The 20,841-nt window shown below is 42.3% G+C and overlaps 1 protein-coding gene and 1 long non-coding RNA gene across 6 annotated transcripts in view; both read right to left on the reverse strand.

Moving 5' to 3' along the window:
• LOC141989492 (uncharacterized) overlaps positions 1-20,841 on the reverse strand; it is a 192,721-nt gene that overhangs the window by 56,736 nt on the left and 115,144 nt on the right. The gene's annotated exons all lie outside the window — the stretch shown is intronic.
• On the reverse strand, positions 619-19,496 carry LOC141988380 (uncharacterized). The gene is made up of 4 exons (XM_074954153.1): positions 18,423-19,496; positions 2,214-2,312; positions 1,727-2,117; positions 619-1,139 (listed from the first exon to the last, which is right to left on the reverse strand). Exons 1-4 carry the CDS (start codon positions 18,549-18,551, stop codon positions 619-621), a joined length of 1,140 nt encoding a protein of 379 aa, XP_074810254.1. The 5' UTR covers positions 18,552-19,496.

Below are 20,841 nucleotides of genomic sequence, written 5' to 3' on the forward strand. Positions count from 1 at the left end.
ATGGCTCATGAAGCCATACACAGGCAGCCTGGACAGTAGTCAGGAGCTGTTCAACTACAGGCTGAGCAAGTGCAGAATGGTGGTAGAATGTGCATTTGGACGTTTAAAGGTGCGCTGGCGCAATTTACTGACTCGCTTAGACCTCAGCAAAACCAATATTCCCACTGTTATTACTGCTTGCTGTGTGCTTCATAATATCTGTGAGAGTAAGGGGGAGACGTTTATGGCGGGATGGGAGGTTGAGGCAAATCGCCTGGCTGCTGGTTACGCACAGCCAGACACCAGGGCGGTTAGAAGAGCACAGGAGGGCACGGTACGCATCAGAGAAGCTTTGAAAACCAGTTTCATGACTGGCCAGGCTACGGTGTGAAAGTTCTCTTTGTTTCTCCTTGATGAAACCCCCCGCCCCTTGGTTCACTCTACTTCCCTGTAAGCTAACCACCATCCCGTCCTCCCTTCGATCACCGCTTGCAGAGGCAATAAAGTCATTGTTGCTTCACATTCATGCATTCTTTATTCATTCATCACACAAATAGGGGGATGATTACCAAGGTAGCCCAGGAGGGGTGGTGGAGGAGGGAAGGAAAATGCCACACAGCACTTTAAAAGTTTACAACTTTAAAATTTATTGAATGCCAGCCTTCTTTTTTTGGGGCAATCCTCTGTGGCGGAGTGGCTGGTTGGCCGGTGGCCCCCCCACCGCGTTCTTGGGCATCTGGGTGTGGAGGCTATGGAACTTGGGGAGGAGGGCGGTTGGTTACACAGGGACTGTAGTGGCAGTCTGTGCTCCAGCTGCCTTTGCTGCAGCTCAGCCATACCCTGGAGCATACTGGTTTGATCCTCCAGCAGCCTCAGCATTGAATCCTGCCTCCTCTCATCACGCTGCCGCCACATTTGAGCTTCAGCCCTGTCTTCAGCCCGCCACTTACTCTCTTCAGCCCGCCACCTCTCCTCCCGGTCATTTTGTGCTTTCCTGCACTCTGACATTATTTGCCTCCACGCATTCGTCTGTGCTCTGTCAGTGTGGGAGGATAGCATGAGCTCAGAGAACATTTCATCACGAGTGTGTTTTTTTTTCTTTCTAATCTTCACTAGCCTCTGGGAAGGAGAAGATCCTGTGATCATTGAAACACATGCAGCTGGTGGAGAAAAAAAAAGGGACAGCGGTATTTAAAAAGACACATTTTATAAAACAGTGGCTACACTCTTTCAGGGTAAATCTTGCTGTTAACATTACATACATAGCACATGTGCTTTCATTACAAGGTCGCATTTTGCCTCCCCCCACCGTGTGGCTACCCCCTCAACCCTCCCCCCTCCCCGTGGCTAACAGCGGGGAACATTTCTGTTCTGCCACAGGCAAACAGCTCAGCAGGAATGGGCTCCTCTGAATGTCCCCTGAAGAAAAGCACCCTATTTCAACCAGGTGACCATGAATGATATCTCACTCTCCTGAGGATAACACAGAGAGATAAAGAACGGATGTTGTTTGAACGCCAGCAAACATACACTGCAATGCTTTGTTGTACAATGATTCCCGAGTACGTGTTACTGGCCTGGAGTGGTAAAGTGTCCTACCATGAAGGACACAATAAGGCTGCCCTCCCCAGAAACCTTTGGAAAGGCTTTGGGAGTACATCCAGGAGAGCCGCAAATGCGAGGGCAAATTAATCCTTTCACATGCTTGCTTTTAAACCATGTATAGTATTTTAAAAGGTACACTCACCGGAGGTCCCTTCTCCGCCTGCCGGGTCCAGGAGGCAGCCTTGGGTGGGTTCGGGGGGTACTGGCTCCAGGTCCAGGGTGAGAAACAGTTCCTGGCTGTTGGGAAAACCGGTTTCTCCGCTTGCTTGCTGTGAGCTATCTACAACCTCCTCCTCCTCATCATCTGCTTCCATATTGCCTCCATCTCCATTGAAGGAGTCAAACAACACGGCTGGGGTAGTGGTGGCTGAACCCCCTAAAATGGCATGTAGCTCATCATAGAAGCGGCATGTTTGGGGCTCTGACCCGGAGCGGCCGTTCGCCTCTCTGGTTTTCTGGTAGGCTTGCCTCAGCTCCTTAAGTTTCACGCGGCACTGCTTCGGATCCCTGTTATGGCCTCTGTCCTTCATGCCCTGGGAGATTTTGACAAATGTTTTGGCATTTCGAAAACTGGAACGGAGTTCTGATAGCACGGATTCCTCTCCCCATACAGCGATCAGATCCCGTACCTCCCGTTCAGTCCAGGCTGGAGCTCTTTTGCGATTCTGGGACTCCATCATGGTCACCTCTGCTGATGAGCTCTGCATGGTCACCTGCAGCTTGCCATGCTGGCCAAACAGGAAATGAGATTCAAAAGTTCGCGGTTCTTTTCCTGTCTACCTGGCCAGTGCATCTGAGTTGAGAGTGCTGTCCAGAGCGGTGACAATAGAGCACTCTGGGATAGCTCCCGGAGGCCAATACCGTTGAATTGTGTCCACAGTACCCCAAATTCGACCCGGCAAGGCCGATTTAAGCACTAATCCACTTGTCAGGGGTGGAGTAAGGAAATCGATTTTAAGAGCCCTTTAAGTCGAAATAAAGGGCTTCATTGTGTGGACGGGTGTAGGTTTACATCGATTTAACGCTGCTAAATTCGACCTAAAGTCCTAGTGTAGACCAGGGCTAAATCATTCCAGCCAGGGCTTTGTCAAGCCTGACCTTAAAAACCTCAAAGGAAGGTCACATCCAATGAAGTGAGCTGTAGCTCATTAAAGCTTATGCTCACATAAATTTGTTAGTCTCTAAGGTGCCACAAGTACTCCTTTTCTGTTTGCGCATACAGACTAACACGGCTGCTACTCTGAAAGGAAGGAGATTCCACCACCTCCCTAGGTAACGCATTCCAGTGCTTCACCACCCTCCTAGTGAAAAAGTTTTTCCTAATATCCAACCTAAACCTCCCCCACTGCAACTTGAGACCATTACTCCTTGTTCTGTCAGCTGCTACCACTGAGAACAGTCTAGATCCATCCTCTTTGGAACCCCCTTTCAGGTAATTGAAAGCAGCTATCAAATCTCCCCTCATTCTTCTCTTCTGCAGACTAAACAATCCCAGTTCCCTCAGCCTCTCCTCATAAGTTATGTGTTCCAGTCCCCTAATAATTTTTGCTGCCCTCTGCTGGACGCTTTCCAATTTTTCCACATCCTTCTTGTAGGCTCAAAACTGGACACAGTACTCCAGATGAGGCCTCACCAATGTCGAATAGAGGGGAACGATCACATCCCTCAATCTGCTGGCAATGCCCCTATTTATACAGCCTCAAATGCCATTAGCCTTCTTGGCAACAAGGGCACACTGTTGACTCATATCCAGCTTCTTGTCCACTGTAACCCCTAGATCCTTTTCTGCAGAACTGCTGCCTAGCCATTCAGTCCCTAGTCTGTAGCGGTGCATGGGATTCTTCCGTCTTAAGTTCAGGACTCTGCACTTGTCCTTGTTGAACCTCATCAGATTTCATTTGGCCCAGTCCTCTAATTTGTCTAGGTCCCTCTGTATCCTATCCCTACCCTCCAGTGTATCTACCACTCCTCCCAGTTTAGCGTCATCTGCAAACTTGCTGAGGGTGCAATCCACGCCATCCTCCAGATCATTAATGAAGATATTGAACAAAACCGGCCCCAGGACCAACCCTTGGGGCACTCCGCTTGATACCAGTTGCCAACTAGACATGAAGCCATTGATCATTACCCATTGAGCCTGACGATCTAGCCAGCTTTCTATCCACCTTATAGTCCATTCATCCAGCCCATAGTTCTTCAACTTGTTGGCAAGAATACTGTGGGAGACCATGTCAAAAGCTTTGCTAAAGTCAAGGAATAACACGTCCACTGCTTTCCCCTCATCCACAGAACCAGTTATCTCATCATAGAAGGCAATTAGATTAGTCAGGCATGACTTGCCCTTGGTGAATCCATGCTGACTGTTCCTGATCACTTTCCTCTCCTCTAAGCGCTTCAGAATTGATTCCTTGAGGACCTGCTCCATGATTTTTCCAGGGACTGAGGTGAGGCTGACTGGCCTGTAGTTCTCTGGATCCTCCTTCTTCCCTTTTTTAAAGATGGGCACTACATTAGCCTTTTTCCAGTCGTCTACCTTAGCCCTGGTGCACACCGCTGCCACCCCGGAGCCGCTCGAGGTAAGCGGTGCCAGACCGGAGCCCGCACCCCAAACCCTTCTGCCACGCTGCACCCCAACTCCCTGCCCTGAGCCCCCCACACTCTGCACCCCCTTCTGCACCCCTACCCCTTGCCCTAAGCCCCTTCCTGCACCTCACACCCCCTTCCACACCCCGCACTCCTACCTGCACCCCAACCCCCTGCCCCAGTCATACGTTCATGGACTTGCATACAATTTCCCCACCCAGATATGGCCCTCGGGCCAAAAAGTTTGCCCACCCCTGTTATAGAGCAATCAATCCACTGAAAGAAAAGAACGATCACAGTCATTCTGGACACAATTCAGCACAATATTGTAAGCATGCATTTAAGTTTATCCCTATTCAGCAAAACAATCAGCCATGTGCTTAACTTTAATCATGTTCTTACATCACATTAAAGCCACTGGGTATTAAGCATGTGCTTAAGTGCTTTGCGGAGTAGGGATGGTTTGTTGAATGGAGCCTCCTGGATAATGTGGCTTCACATGATTTTGGGACAGAGTACAACCTATCATGAATAGCTAGAGTATGTAAATAATTTCTGAGGACACTTTTCCCTGACCCTAATTATTAGATTATTGAGGGGCCTCTCAATCTAATAATGATTGGTTTAGGGCCAAATCTGCATCAATCTTTGGCACCAGCAAATCACCTATTGAATACACTGTACTATAAAATTCAATTTCCCTTTAATCTGGGTCTCTTGCCTTACTGCAGAGTCCTGAGTTGTTGATACCCATCCAAGAGAAATGAGTTTATCTTTAGTTACGCACAGGTAATGCACTGGTTTCAGCATAGTGAAATTGTCTTCAACCCATTCAGTGCAAAATCTTCAGTTTTTTTCCCCAGGAAGAATAGTTTGAAAGATTACAAAGGGGTTAATAGTGGGATTGTTTGTCTAAATGTTAATGTACACAACACTAAAACAGAATAAGTACAACTCCTTTTATCTTAGTCACCAAGAAATCATACATAAGACCATATAAATTACTATTTTTTTAGGGGTTCCACACCTAGGCAAAATTCTTTGCTGAGTCCATCCCTGAGGAAAGAAGATGACTGTAAGGGATCTTTATTCAAACTACACATGGGGGAAATAGAAAATATATGTTTGAATTATAGGTATTTTTATCCATTTTTGACCTGAGCAGTTGGCCAAAATTTGGGCCCTGCAGGTTTTTTCCAAGAACAGAAGAAACTGATGATGGAACCAGGTGTGTTTGATGCAATCCTGTTTTATTTGCAAAGAATGGACAAAGTCCTGTTTCCCTGAACACAGTAGGAATCAGACAGAAGACAGCTTCTTTGCTTACAGTTCCAAGCCTCCTTCAGCCAGCACTCAGCCCAAAAGCACTCTATCTAAGCTTTTCTCAAGGCCACAATCCCTGTGCTTGTTTAGGTTTTGTCCTTGGCTTTCTGATCCTTCTCTGTGTCTTTCTGTGATGTTTTTTCTCTTTCTCTCTCATGTACCTTTGCTAAAACAATATCCATCAAAACTCCTCCACCCACATGTGTCTTGCATGTGCCTTTTGTTGTGGATGGTGTGATATGTGCCTGTGTTTTGGGTGGAGGCTGCTATGGTTTTAGCATTCTGGTTCCAGAAAGGAGCTGAATTGCTTCTTACATGTTTCCGAAATGAGGGATGGCAGTTACATCCACCTCACTGAAACTTATCGTTTTAACTCAACTGATAACAATATGTATAAAAGGTACTAATGCACTGTATGTGCATTTGTAATATATCTGACAGGCCTCAAGTGCCAGTGGTATGCTGGTTTCATCTACTGGCCCTGTGCTGTATGCCTGCATCACCTGTGGCAAGTACTGCTGCTCGTAAATTGGACTTTCTAGCCATTCATGATGCTGCAGCATGACACAGAGGAACTAAACTTCTTTGTCACTTACACCATCATCTTTCAAGATGGATGATTGCCACCTAGAATGTATGCTTAAAATACTGAAACCTCTTTTGAGAGCTTGGTCTTGGGGGAATCTTAGCTGCTATAGTCAGTGTGAAGCTGAAGCAGGAACAGATTCCTGTTCATTTGCTGAATGTTTATCAGTGGGTGTTAACGTCACAGGTGCTTTTGAAAATCCCAGTAGGTGCCTATCCGTGTCTTTAGGCACCTAAACAGCTTTAAAAATCTTGTCCTATGACAACAACATTAGTCCAGTGTCAACGAATTTACAAAGCCCAAAGTAACTTCCCAGTAAAATAAAGGTTCCCCTGTTCTTGTCATAATGTCAACGCCACTCAAAAGCTGATTATTTTTTCTTGGGGAACATGTCTGTTCCACTACTCATTTTCCCATCTTTAATAAGTAAAAGACAGGAAATGAGGATATTTAAAACTATAAAAAATCCTGTAAGTTTAGCTGCAAAAAAGATCAACAATGCACATGTTCTTACTTAAATATTTCCCTTAGTCATAAGCAACAAAGATACAGAAACTACTTTTAGCTAAGCTGCACAGACCAAAAGACCTTAGCTTTTACAAAACTGACATTGCAGAGCACAGCATACCAGCATCGTGTTCCATGGGCAGAGTCGTACAAGTTAACCATTCATATCAAGAAAAAGAAACAAAATGGTCCCTTAGGCATTTCACTGTTTGATTGTACCCCCTTCAAAACATCAGGCCCTCTTTTCTTGGGAATAGAAATGCTCTCTCTGGGAATTTGCAAACCTTGCTTTCGCTACTAGAAGTTGAGAAAAAAAGCTAATCAATTACCCTCCAATTTCCCCCCATTTTCAAAATGAAATTAGTTCTTGTGAATGGAAGTGTACATTGTGAATGGGCATGTACATCTGCAGGTGCCATACTAATAGCCATGGATACTCATGTCTTCTATTTACTCATAAAACAGATGTAGCTAAGGCAATAGCAATAAAGCTCCCCACTCTATAACACCAGTGTACCTCCAGGTGGGTCTGGAGGAGCGACCTCTATGGACAAGAGGTGTTATATGTCCCTTCCGTCCTTGAGATAGTCAACAAAGGTATGTTGGTTTTAATATGAGCCCATGTTCACTTCAAACAGGTAAAATACAGCTATCAAGGGTTAAGCATATTTGGTTCCTCCTATCACTGGATGGAAATGTTTGTTGAAAAAATATATTTTTTGACCAAAACAATCCAAATTATTTAAAATGGAAACAGAATTTTTTTGGCTTTCTGTTTAAACATAAATAAATAATGGTCTGTTTTTGGAAAACAGAATATGTTTAGGATTCAGGTTTTTCATTTAAAAATGAAAAATGTTTGCAAGTAAGTAAAAAAAAAAAAAAGACAGAAAGCAAGAAAGCAACCCATGAAACATAACTGGCATTTTAAAGTCAACTCTAGTCAGTACATAGTGAAGCTGTATTCACACCAATGCCCTAGAGGAAAGAGGCTCCACTAACCCGGTACCTGGAGCTTTATCTAGTCCCACTCCTTAAACAGGACTTAATGCACCAAAGTCTGACGAGAGGAGGCGGCGGCTATGAACCAGATTCTGATCTCAGTTCTTCTAGAGTAAATCCTGAGTAACTCAACTGATGTGAACAGATCTACTCAACATTTACATCCAGGGACAGTTTTTGATGAGGTACCTATAATTTCTTTCAGAGTATTGGGAAACTCATTTCTGAAAACATAATAGTTGCCTCTTGATTTTTAACTTTCTTTTGAAGTTAAAACACAAGGCTATGTCTCCTACAGATCTCAAATATATCTTCATTCAACATGGTATGCTCTTTAAAAATCACATAAATTATAGTGCTTTTGAATGGTGCCAAACTGATAGCTGTGGAGACAAAGTTCCTCTTTATCTACAGAACAAGTACAGAATAAGCAGGATCAGTGCAAACTTCCCCACCAACATGCCTCAACCTGACTTGCAAGGATCACCCATATGTATACAGCCCTTAGTCCATCTAGAGAAAATGTCAATTATTGATTATTCCAATAGTTCATTTAACATATCACAGACCGCATCACAGCCAACAGAGGGTGACAATGTTTTGTCACTACCAATCAGAGTTAGATTTGCACCAATGACAATGAGCTACAAATTCCAATATCCTGTTAACATTCTCCCAAGATGGCTACTTCCTGTGTGTTGCATTTTCCTGGTGTTTTCTGCCTCCAGCTTTCAGAGTACTGGGAAACCTATTTCTGAAAATATAACAGGTACCTCCTTATTTTTAACATCCTTCTGGGAGAGCATTATCCAGAGTTCTGGGAGAGTTCCTGCCAGGCCTGTTTTCGAGATTCTTGCACATCTTCTAAGTTTTTAAAGCTCAGTTAAGATGTGTTCCCTTTGGGCCTGATCTAACACCCATTTAAATCGAGGGCAGTCTGTTCACCCATTTCAGTTAGCAATAGATCAAGTCCCTTTCGCAGTGTTTCCATTTCCTTTCCTGTTACAAGAGTTTCATTTTCTGTGCATGGTTAACTCTCATCTATTTTCAAACCTCCTCTAAAACCATCTCTTTTTCCCCCCACCACTGCCTTTTACCTCTTAACATTTTTCCCACAGACGCTGGTTTTATTTTTAACTTCATAATTGCAGCTGTGGTGTTTAAATCTGTAAAGTGTTCAGGAAACCAGCTTTTATAAGAGGTATTTTGGCAAATAAAATTATATAGGACACTAGTTCATTCTTGGTTGTATATCAGACCCTTCTAAATACATTTTGTTGTTGGCCAGATTTTGCAAATGTCACGCAAGTTTGCATGTACATTCGACTGTGCGCACAAAATGTACAGGCCACTCTGTTGTAACCTGAGAACTCCCAAACTGCTGGAAGGTAGTTCAGTGAGCAAGCTATGAGCATGTGGATCAGGTTGCTAGAGATCTGCAAATAAAAAGCAATAACGGTGTGTGTGTGTGTATTTACTTTGTTAGCCTGTTCTGTCTGTTTGTATGTAGCCATAACTCCATTGCTATCATAGGTGCTGGAACTATGGGTGCAGGGGGTGCTGCAGCATCCCCTGGCTTGAAGTGGTTTCCATTATATACAGGGTTTACAGGTTGGTTCAATGGATCACAGCACCCCCACTATAAAAATTGTTCCAGCACTCCTGATTGCTATCCTCTTTTCAACCTTCCCCCTGGCAAATTTCTGGACAAAATTGCAAACCCCAGTTGTATTTGGGACAAATGATTTTGTCACCTGTGGGCTGCATGCACTACATTTAACAGAAATTGACTTGATTTGTAAATGGAGCACATTTCCCCCTTCCCCCACACAGTTCACCATTTCCAGGCGGCTCATCAGACTTTTGAGGGTTTACAGGGTGATGTACTTACAAGCCTGGCAATGTAAGTTTGTTATTTTTAAGAAACAGGAATGGCCCTAGCAAAAATCTATGTAAATCCAGTAAAAATTCACTTTTCAGGCGTTTTTACTGTTTGTATTTCCTGGTCCCTATTTTGAACTCCACATGGCGGGGAAGGGGAGAAGGGAGCAGGGGAATGCCAAGGCACTGGCATACAGTCTGCCATTAGTGGATACATGCTGCTAGTCGGGGCCTCTCATAACTTTTGCATTGGTTCATAGAACAGAAATCGTTCCCATTCCTATATTAATACACTTTGGAATGGAGTTGAAACTTAGCAGGCTCCGGGGCAGCTTCTGTCCCTGGCATGTCTGCTGCCAGTTCTGCAGCAAGCCATTCCTCCGGGCATCAAAAGCTGCTCTGGCCCCAGGATGTGCTGCTGCTCCTGTGGCAAAGCCTTCTCTGGGATCGATTTCAGCAATGGAGTCACTTCGCTGGCCTCACTCAGAGCCTGCTGCTGGCTCCCAGCAGTCCCCAGGCTGGATTGTGGGGCCAGCAGGCAGCTATCCTAGCTGCCTTGGTCATTGTGTACTACCACTGGCTCCCTGCTTGGAACGTTACTCAGCACCTGGTCAAACTCCTCAGACGGTGGGCATGATGTTGGCGAGTTACATGCGGTGCAGTTCTGGTTCCTGGTTTTCTGATACTTGGTCTTGAGATGCTTAATCTGTTCACTACGCTGGTAGCCAGTCCAGTAAATTTCCAATGCTGCCAGCTTCTCTGCTATTTGCTGGCATTGCGTGGTCATTCCTGGTACTCTTACTAAAGTCCACTGTCTTCCTGGCCTCATGCCGGAGATTAACCAAAATTTGGTTGTGCTCCTGTGACCATGAAGCAGCATACTTTGCAAAGGACTTCTTCCCGCCAGTCTCTGTTGCAAACTCAGAAGGTTTTCTGAAGGTGTGTTTGCAGCTCAGAGGTTAGAAAACAATGGACAGGCTAAACGCTGACTTGCCAAGCTGCTGCACTACTACAAGGAGGGTTGCTTCCAGTTCTCTGAAGTTGATTGTCGACTCTTGTGATATAGAGGACAAAGGAAGTTGGCCCATGGTATTGTGGGATACATTTGGCAGACTCCCAGGACCCCAGCTGGGGGTGGGGGCTGCATCTACATTGCAAAACAATAGGGCTTAAACCCTGGGTCCCGACTTGACTTGGGCTTGAACTCTCCACCCCCGCAGGATCCTAGGACTCGGGGTCTGAGCCCAAATCTGAGAGATTTGAATGTAAATGGAGATGGGGTGGGGGATTGGCCTTGAGCCTGAGTCTGAGCCAACGCTTACATTGCAATGTAGAGAAACCCTAAGATCCTTGAATATAAAGGGTGTGGTTTCACAATGGATATGGAACTAGATGGGGGAGCTCAGGAGCTCCGAGTGATGTGCTCGTATTTGAATGTCTGAGTGAGAAGACATGTCTGTGTCCTAAGCAGACTGGTGTTTGTGCGTGGCTGGCTCTGGGGATGTACAGAGGAGGGAGTTGCAGTGATCAAGGCAATAAATGACAAGTCTAGGGATAAGTGACTCAGCACGTATGCAGAAGTAACAGCAGAAGTGGGCTATCCTGTAGAGGTGACAGTAGGCTGTCTTGTACAGAATAGCAGTGTGAGTCACTAATGTGAGGTAAAGGGTCAAGGATGACTCCAAGATATCGGAACTCAGAGGAGATCAGAGTTGAGGCAGTTAGAGACTTAACTGGATGTATTTCTTTTGCCAACTAGGTATCAATGACAATCAGATGAGGAGATGGAGCCAGGTGTTGATGTGTATGAGACAGGTGGAGTAGGAGTCAAAGGACGGGGGATGTAATGAGAGATTTAAAGGTAACTGGGTACCATCAATACAGAAGAGGCAGTTGAAGGTCCCTGGTTAACTGAAAAATAGAGTTGGGATGAGAAATAACCACAGAGGTATAAATACAGAAGCAAATAACTATCTGGCCCCAAGCCATGTTCTTTCTTTGAGCAAAATTACAGTAGGTTGACAATTATATAAAAATACCATGAGGCATAGCCAAGAATGCTGATCTGTAGATCACAGGTATGCACCATCCAGACCTATATGTGGCCCCCTGTAAGACTGACAATTTGTAGGGTGTTTGTCTGACTAAGATCCCACCTTATATTTCATCATGAATGTTCTTTGAGTGGACGCCATCCAGCAGTAGTCGGATGTCTCCATGGGCTACCTTCCAGACATGGCCAAGGAGAGAAGGTATAATTTCATGCTACTCAAGGGATGCAGCTAAAGCCCAAAGTTCAGAAATATATTATTAGAAAATGGGTGGAGACAAACACTCCAGCTCTGGAGGAGTGGCTTAACGAATCTTATCAGTGCTACTCTTTGGAGGAGAGAGTTTCCGCAACTTGGAAGGAAAGGAACACTCAGTTTCCTATTTGGCTTCTATTCACAGCTCCCTGGGAATCATTAATACATACATTCAAATATTTAGATGCCGATGACCTGGATGATTAAACTTTGAAAACATTAGGATTAATTAACTCCTGTATATATCTCCTCATACAAGCTGTAGCTGTTGTACAGTCTGCTGCTGCAGACTATTGTGGAACCAAATCCATTTCAGCAGTAGGCTGAAGTGACCTGTCTGTAACTCATCCTTGAGAGACCTCTGAATCAAAACTGTTTTCATCAATGCACAGAATTATGAAGCTATTGTGGGCCAGATTGTGGAGTTTGACCTCTCAGTTATTCATAGTAGTCCCACTGCGTGGCAGATTTCCACAGCACTACTCACAAGAACAAATGTTCACCAGTATGAGTAAGAGCACCTCAATCTGTCTGTGTATTTTCCTGTTCATCTAATCATAATTTTTATTATTAAAGTAAGCACAAGCTTACCATAGAATTTTGACTTTTTTTATTTGTAACATGGGGACCTCACTGAACAGTTGGGCATGACCTGAAGAATTTACAGTCTAGAGTTTGGCCAGGACATAACAAGTGAGGGTGAGAACAAACAAGGAGGGGAATGAGAACAGGCTGGACAGGGTTAGATCATGCAGTGACTTAGGTCACATGCACTCGTTTTTGATAAACAGGTGAGAATTTTTTTACTCTATTTGATTTAGTTCACTTCTGATATATTCTCCTATGAAGCTTCTACACATTTAGGGCCACATTGTGATACCTCTTACTCACACTGAGAAGTACTTGACTCCAAGCATAGTTCATTGAAATCAAAACTGATCCATTTCCTTCAATGGGCAATATATACACTTTTTACATTCCCTCTTCTGTATTTTTATAATTTATAATACTTGGCGTTAGCTCACTTCCTAGTCTAAGCAAGTATAGTGAATTGTCCAAAATGTATTGTTTAAGGTCTTGAATCTGGAAAAAATTATATACTTTTAAACTTTATATACCGTGAGTCGTTCCATGGATTTGCATGGGATTACTAATAGTGCATAAAGTTAAGCAGGTGTCTAAGCATTTGCAGAATTTAACTGAAATATTGTTAGCACAGCAAATCATAAGTTTTGTACTGTTTTCAATTTTACTCATAAAACATGACATTTCTCATTTTAGTAATATGATGGAATTGGGTTATACCAGTCTTTAACAGGTAATTAACATCCTCTGAATATGTCAAAACCAAAACCAAAGAAAGAAGAAATCCTGGGGAGGTATAACTGAGAATTTTAGATACACTCTTCCATTTACATAATACATTATAAAGATACAAGTCTGTCCTCTTGGTGTAAAATAAAATAATCTTTGCGAGAAAACATATTTTTCCACTTGATGCTAAAGTGAATCTAGTTGTTCCTGGTTTCAAGTACTAAAGACTTGCAATTGCTTCCAGGTTCAGCCATCTTGGAAATTACTGAAAGTATAAAACAGATACATGATATGTACACAATTGTTATAGAAATGTTTGATTTTTCCTAAGGAGAAAACTACCGTAAAGACCTTTGAAAAATGCTTAATAAATAGATTTTATAAATAATTAAAAATGTAATGATAGTGTAGCTCATTTAGGTTTCCAGTACTGGAACACTTATTAAGCATATGAGTAGTCCCATTACAGTCACAGCTTCTTCAGGGAAAATCCATGTCCTCTGGTAAATTATTCAATAAATACTGTTAACTGCTGAGTTCACAGGGCCCCTCACATGCTTAAAATTGAGCAAGTGTGTCAGCACCTACAGAATTTGGGCATTTTTCTTTGAATATTCACAAGTATATATCTAGGGATACTGTCTTTTCAAAGGTTTCAGAGTAGCAGCCGTGTTAGTCTGTATTTGCAAAAAGAAAAGGAGTGGCACCTTAGAGACTAACAAATTTATTTGAGCATAAGCTTTTGTGAGCTACAGCTCACTTCATCGGATGCATTCAGTGGAAAATACAGTGAATGCATCCGATGAAGTGAGGTGTAGCTCACAAAAGCTTATGCTCAAATAAATTTGTTAGTGAGCTGTAGCTCACGAAAGCTTATGCTCAAATAAATTTGTTAGTCTCTAAGGTGCCTCAAGTACTCCTTTTCTTTTTGTCTTTTCAAAGAATGAAAACCCATATCTTCCTATTTATGACAGAGCTCAAGATTTGTTTGACAAGTTTAACCATGATTGTGAATGATTTATCATTTTGTGTAGTTATTTTGGCATAGTTATCTTGTTTCACTACAATTTTGTTTTTGCACACATGTTACAGAGCACTTTTGGAAAGAATGCAAACATAAGAGTTTGGAGTAAAGATGTACTAAAACAACTAAGGAGAAAAGGTTCGTTTTTCATGGTACATATATTTTGGAACCTGAACTGATAAGCAGTATCTCTTGAATAATTTATCAAAGGACAAAGATTTTCTCTGCACAAATACCATGTCAATAAAACCAGTTTTTTGTTCACATAGTCATTTCACTGGTCAACCAGTTATTTCATACTCCATGTGCTAAGTGTTCAAAAACAATTGCTGTCCTAGACCATATGGTACATGTCATTAGTTTCTGCAGTCAATCAAACCACATTTTGGAATGCACAAACTATTCCCTTGCATTCACACTTGTTACATTTTATCCCACCTTTTTGGCACTTCTGTTGAATCTACCACTTGACATTTTCCAGGTGAAAGAGCAGATTTACAATATTTGTGATCTATTGTGATCTATATTGGCTTCGTATCAAAATTTGATCACGTTTGCAGTGCAGCAAAAATAATACAAAATAAATTATATAACTGATGTTCCAAGAGGCCTATTTTATCTGTGCAAGTTCTGCAATTTTAAAATCTCCTAACACCACTGAAATACAGAGTCAGATCCTTATCAGTGTAAGTTGATGTAGCTTTGTTCGTGTCAAAACAAAGCTACATCAACATTGATTTAGCTGAGTATTTGATTTATCTGAGTATCTGGCCTGTAATTTTTTATATATAATTAACCATGTAGTTGTGACATTATAATCTATATTGCAACATCTGAACCTGAAAGGCCTATGCAGAATGTAAATGCACCCCACCTTAAGCACTGTGTAATCATGAGCCAGACCATATTGTATACAGTCTATAATTTATGTAGTAGGTAATCATAATTTATTATATATTTGCTCATTTTAGAAAACCCTCCGCCAGGATCTGTCAGCACTTACACATTACTACCACATAGGTGAAGCTATTAATTATTTCCACTTGCATCAGACTGAAAAAAACTTCCTATCAGTACTTCTTAAAGGGGACTAAAGACTGTTGTTGTTTTTCCTCTCATGAACTAAAAATGGAAACATCACCCATTTAAAATTGAAATGCTGCTACTTGTACAGGTTCAATATGCAATTTTCATGACTGATTACCCTTTCATTTACACTCGCGTAAGCGAAGAGTAATTCCTGTCATAGCCATGGAATTACACTACTGAAAAACTAGTGTGAGGGGAGATTCAGGCTCATTGTTTTTATTTCAAGATGTATATATTATAACCAAAATCTAAATTTGGGTATGAACCAAAACCACACACCTGAGCATGCCTGAAACTCATGGTAGGGGGCAGAGGAAATTGGAGGGACATGATTTGGACTGGACTCTTCACCAACATGACCAACGTGTCCATAATAAGCCAAACCAGAACCCCAACTCAGAAGTCCCCCAAATTTGTCTGTACATGAACTCAGATCTGACCTTTACAGGCCTATTTCTAGCTAAATCAATTGATTTCAGTGGCATCGTGCTGTACTGAGGATTAAATTGCAGTGATCTAAATAACATTTTTACACATTGACTTGATATTCCATTGTGGGTATTTTGCACATTTTCAGCAGGACTATGACAAGACAGCCAACTTTCATTGGATTATTTTCTAGTTTTTATTAAGTTTGGGACCATTGTCGGTTCCTTTCTCACAAAAATAAGCAGTTACTACCCAAGTACTCCCATTGGAATCACTTGTGTAAGGCCTGGTCTACATTAGAAAATTAGGTCTATTTAATGACATTGGCAAGGGGTGTGAAAAATACACACCTCTGAGCAGCATTGTTAAGGTGACCTAAATCCTCATGTAGACAGTGCTAGTTCACTGGAAGAATTCTTCCGGCGGCCTAGCTACCACGTCTCAGGAAGGTGGATTATCTATGCCAATGGTAGAAGCCCTCCCACCCACGTAGGTAGTGTCTACACTGCAGCATTTTAAGTGTAGACATGCCCTAAGTAAGGCGTTTACAGTTTGACCCACACCCTTTATATAACATATCTGTGCATACAATTTAGGTCTGATGTAAGCTTGAATCTATTAGAAACAGGATGACACATCCCATCCTGGAAAAAAAAATGGAGAAAATTCCCAGGGTGGAAAAAGAATTAAAATGTTAATAGACCTCACTAGAACAAAGGATGTTGGCTTAAACACTATCCAGAGGTAGATATACTTTCTGGACATAATAACAGAAGGTAATAAAAGCATCTGTTCAAAATAACTCTTTGAAATGCTTGGCACATACTTGAAGGAACAGATCAACTTGTGAATTAAAAGCTTGTACAAAGGTGGTCTAATATAAAGATACCTCTGTAACGGTCGGTTACGTATACATTGCAATCTGAGGGTATGTCTGCACTGCAATTAGACACCCCTGGCCGGCCTGTGCCACCTGACTTGGGCTAAGGGGCTGTTTAATTGTGGTGTAGATGTTCGGATTCGGGACATGGGTCTCAGGGTCCTAGAGCCTGGGCTCCAGCCTGGGCTCGAACATCTATACTGCAATTAATCAGCTCCTTAGCCCGAGTCCTGCAAGCCTGAATCAGCTGGCATGGGCTGGCTGCAAGTTTTTAATTGCAGTGTAGAGACACTCTTGGTGAAACAGCCGGCATAAATCTAAACTTGCTACCATCATTGTGGTTTCCCTCAAAGGAGGAGCTGGATATTAAAAAGAAAGCTGAGAAAAATCTAAGTTTCTTCTCTCATGTAACAGTTGTAACTACTGATCTTGAACATTTTTTAGAGAGTCTTAGAGCTTGTGCTCGTGAAGGTTTTTGCAACTTGTGCAAAAACTAGACAAAAGTGTTTTATAGGTCCTGATCCAAAGCTCATTGAATACAGTGGAAAGACTTACATTACCTTTAACAGGCTTTGGATCAGACCCATAATGTTTTCCTGCATTTTTATGTTTCTTCCCTATATTTTTGTTTAACCTAAATTATGATTGCATTGACGCTGTTAACACTAGAGAATACGTGCTGACTGATCATTGGGCGTCTGAGACAGATACTACATTTAAGGGAGTAAGAGAAAACAAGTGGCGTTCATTGGTCCACAGATAATGTCATAAGAAGGAAACTTGGCGGGGCTGCACCACAGAGATGTTATAGAGGATGAAATGGAGTTTGTGAATGCGTAAAGGGAGCCCTTAGAACTTAAGGATGCCAGGATACAGTGATGCACTGCTGCAAAAACGAATTGACTCAATGTGATGTCCGCATTTATTGATGTATTTGATTATTTTTAAAGAATGGGTTTCCTCTATTCCTCTCTTGCTTTTTTGCTGTTTTATTTTAAAATTAACACTCTGTACTACATTCAGTTACATTGATGTTATGATTATTAACAAGAGGTCTGAGTTAAAGCGGATTATCAGTGATCGTCATTTTATTTCACCAGGCCAGGAGAGATTCTTTTGTGCATTAGTCAAATTAACTTAACCACATAAAGACTGTTACAGCAAATGTGAATAATACTTACCAGATTCTTTTGTGTCATTTTTGTAGCTGCTCCTTTAGCTCAGCTGGCAGAGCATCAAATTTTCGTCTCCCACGCCCAATTTCTCTCAAATGTTTATGCATTTATCATTCATAATTACCTGCTATAGTGCATATTTACTGTAGTATGTTCCAGCCTTTACTGGTGTGCAAGCTGTCAAGGTTCCTTCCCCACTCTGAACTCTAGGGTACAGATGTAGGGACCTGCATGAAAGACCCCCTAAGCTTATTCTTACCAGCTTAGGTTAAAAACTTCCCCAAGGTACAAAATTTGCTTTGTCCTTGAACCATGTGCTGCCACCTCCAAGCATTTTAAACAAAGAACAGGGAAAGAGCCCACTTGGAGACGTCTTCCCCCAAAATATCCCCCCAAGCCCTACACCCCCTTTCCTGGGGAAGGCTTGATAATACTCCTCACCAATTGGTACAGGTGAACACAGACCCAAACCCTTGGATCTTAAGAACAATGAAAAATCAATCAGGTTCTTAAAAGAAGAATTTTAATGAAAGAAAAGGTAAAAGAATCACCTCTGTAAAATCCGGATGATAAATACCTTACAGGGTAATCAGATTCAAAACATAGAGAATCCCTGTAGGCAAAACCTTAAGTTACAAAAAGACACAAAAACAGGAATATACATTCCATCCATCACAGCTTATTTTACCAGCCATTAAACAAAAGAAAATCTAATGCATGTTCTAGGTAGATTACTTACTAATTTAACAGGAGTTGTAAGGCTGCATTCCTGATCTGTTCCCGGCAAAAGCATCACACAGACAGACAGAACCCTTCGCCCCCCCCATCCCCGCCAGCTTTGAAAGTATCTTGTCCCCTCATTGGTCATTTTGGGTCAGGTGCCAGCGAGGTTACCTTAGCTTCTTAACCCTTTACAGGTGAAAGGGTTTTGCCTCTGGCCAGGAGGGATTTTATAGCACTGTATACAGAAAGGTGGTTACCCTTCCCTTTATATTTATGACACAAGCATACACAAAAAAGTATCAAAAGGAGACGCTTGAAGAGCAAAACAGGAGCTACAGAAATCTTTATTCATATATCTGTTGTACTACTGGTGTGAGCAAGATGAGCAGCATTTCCTCAATATTTATCATATTGCATATGATTGCATTATGATAGTAGCTTTGGGTAAAATTAATCCCTGTGCCCACATTCTATATACTAGTTCAGTTCTCTTTAAGCTGTATTTTGAGATCTTAAGTGGGCCCAAAGTAGTCCATAGACATTCTTTGAGCTCTCTGCACAGGAGTAAATATCATTCTATGGTAGCATATGCTGAAGTAAAGGTTGCATAACAGAATTTTAAGTCTTTGCTTTTACTCACTCCATGTTTGGTCTCAAACAGAAGGTGAATTTTATTTAGAAAATTTAAAGAAAAATCATTCAGTTGTTTGAGTTGTATGAAATTGGGGGGGTATACACTTTTCTTAATCTTTAAAATATTGCTCCACTTATTTTTCATTCAGATCTCTTTAACACATTTGAACTCTGAAATTTAAAACCTTGATCTCTAAATAGTGCTCATTTTGGTGTAGATCCACAGTTTTACTATCTTCTAACTGGAAGGAAAACTTGGAAAACAGCAAAAGCATGAAAAGCAAGGCTTCCCCCTCTCCACTTCCTTACCTTTTCTAAACTTTTTCAGTGAGGGAAAAAGGAAGGAAATGTCCATAAAAACTTTTGAAAGAATGGTAAAACTATTCTATTTATATATTCTATTTATATCTATACTATTCGAAAGAATAGTAAACATGGCAAGCGACAAGCTTGGCTTAATGGTGAAATCCTAGCGGATCTTAAACATAAAAAAGAAGCTTACAAGAAGTGGAAGGTTGGACATATGACCAGGGAAGAGTATAAAAATATTGCTCGGGCATGTAGGAAAGATATAAGGAGGGCCAAATCGCACCTGGAGCTGCAGCTAGCAAGAGATGTCAAGAGTAACAAGAAGGGTTTCTTCAGGTATGTTGGCAACAAGAAGAAAGCCAAGGAAAGTGTGGGCCCCTTACTGAATGAGGGAGGCAACCTAGTGACAGAGGATGTGGAAAAAGCTAATGTACTCAATGCTTTTTTTGCCTCTGTTTTCACTAACAAGGTCAGCTCCCAGACTGCTGCGCTGGGCATCACAGAATGGGGAAGAGATGGCCAGCCCTCTGTGGAGATAGAGGTGGTTAGGGACTATTTAGAAAAGCTGGACGTGCACAAGTCCATGGGGCCGGACGAGTTACATCCGAGAGTGCTGAAGGAATTGGCGGCTGTGATTGCAGAGCCCTTGGCCATTATCTTTGAAAACTCGTGGCGAACGGGGGAAGTCCCGGATGACTGGAAAAAGGCTAATGTAGTGCCAATCTTTAAAAAAGGGAAGAAGGAGGATCCTGGGAACTACAGGCCGGTCAGCCTCACCTCAGTCCCTGGAAAAATCAGGGAGCAGGTCCTCAAAGAATCAATCCTGAAGCACTTACATGAGAGGAAAGTGATCAGGAACAGTCAGCATGGATTCACCAAGGGAAGGTCATGCCTGACTAATCTAATCGCCTTTTATGATGAGATTACTGGTTCTGTGGATGAAGGGAAAGCAGTGGATGTATTGTTTCTTGACTTTAGCAAAGCTTTTGACACGGTCTCCCACAGTATTCTTGTCAGCAAGTTAAAGAAGTATGGGCTGGATGAATGCACTATAAGGTGGGTAGAAAGCTGGCTAGATTGTCGGGCTCAACGGGTAGTGATCAATGGCTCCATGTCTAGTTGGCAGCCGGTGTCAAGTGGAGTGCCCCAGGGGTCGGTCCTGGGGCCGGTTTTGTTCAATATCTTCATAAATGATCTGGAGGATGGTGTGGATTGCACTCTCAGCAAATTTGCAGATGATACTAAACTGGGAGGAGTGGTAGATACGCTGGAGGGGAGGGATAGGATACAGAAGGACCTAGACAAATTGGAGGATTGGGCCAAAAGAAATCTGATGAGGTTCAATAAGGATAAGTGCAGGGTCCTGCACTTAGGATGGAAGAATCCAATGCACCGCTACAGACTAGGGACCGAATGGCTAGGCAGCAGTTCTGCGGAAAAGGACCTAGGGGTGACAGTGGACGAGAAGCTGGATATGAGTCAACAGTGTGCCC

The sequence above is a fragment of the Natator depressus genome, chromosome 6 (assembly GCF_965152275.1).
Source record: "Natator depressus isolate rNatDep1 chromosome 6, rNatDep2.hap1, whole genome shotgun sequence".
Classification (NCBI taxonomy): domain Eukaryota; kingdom Metazoa; phylum Chordata; order Testudines; family Cheloniidae; genus Natator; species Natator depressus.

Excerpts from the sequence above, each read along its gene's own strand:
- LOC141988380 (XM_074954153.1), bottom strand. The coding sequence starts at position 18,551 with ATGACCAATGAGGGGACAAGATACTTTCAAAGCTGGCGGGGATGGGGG. Across the intron at positions 2,313-18,422 it reads TTACAACTCCTGTTAAATTA|CATGGCAAGCTGCAGGTGAC; the intron begins GTAAGTAATCTA and ends CTGTTTGGCCAG. Across the intron at positions 2,118-2,213 it reads CAGCCTGGACTGAACGGGAG|GGCATGAAGGACAGAGGCCA; the intron begins GTACGGGATCTG and ends AAAATCTCCCAG.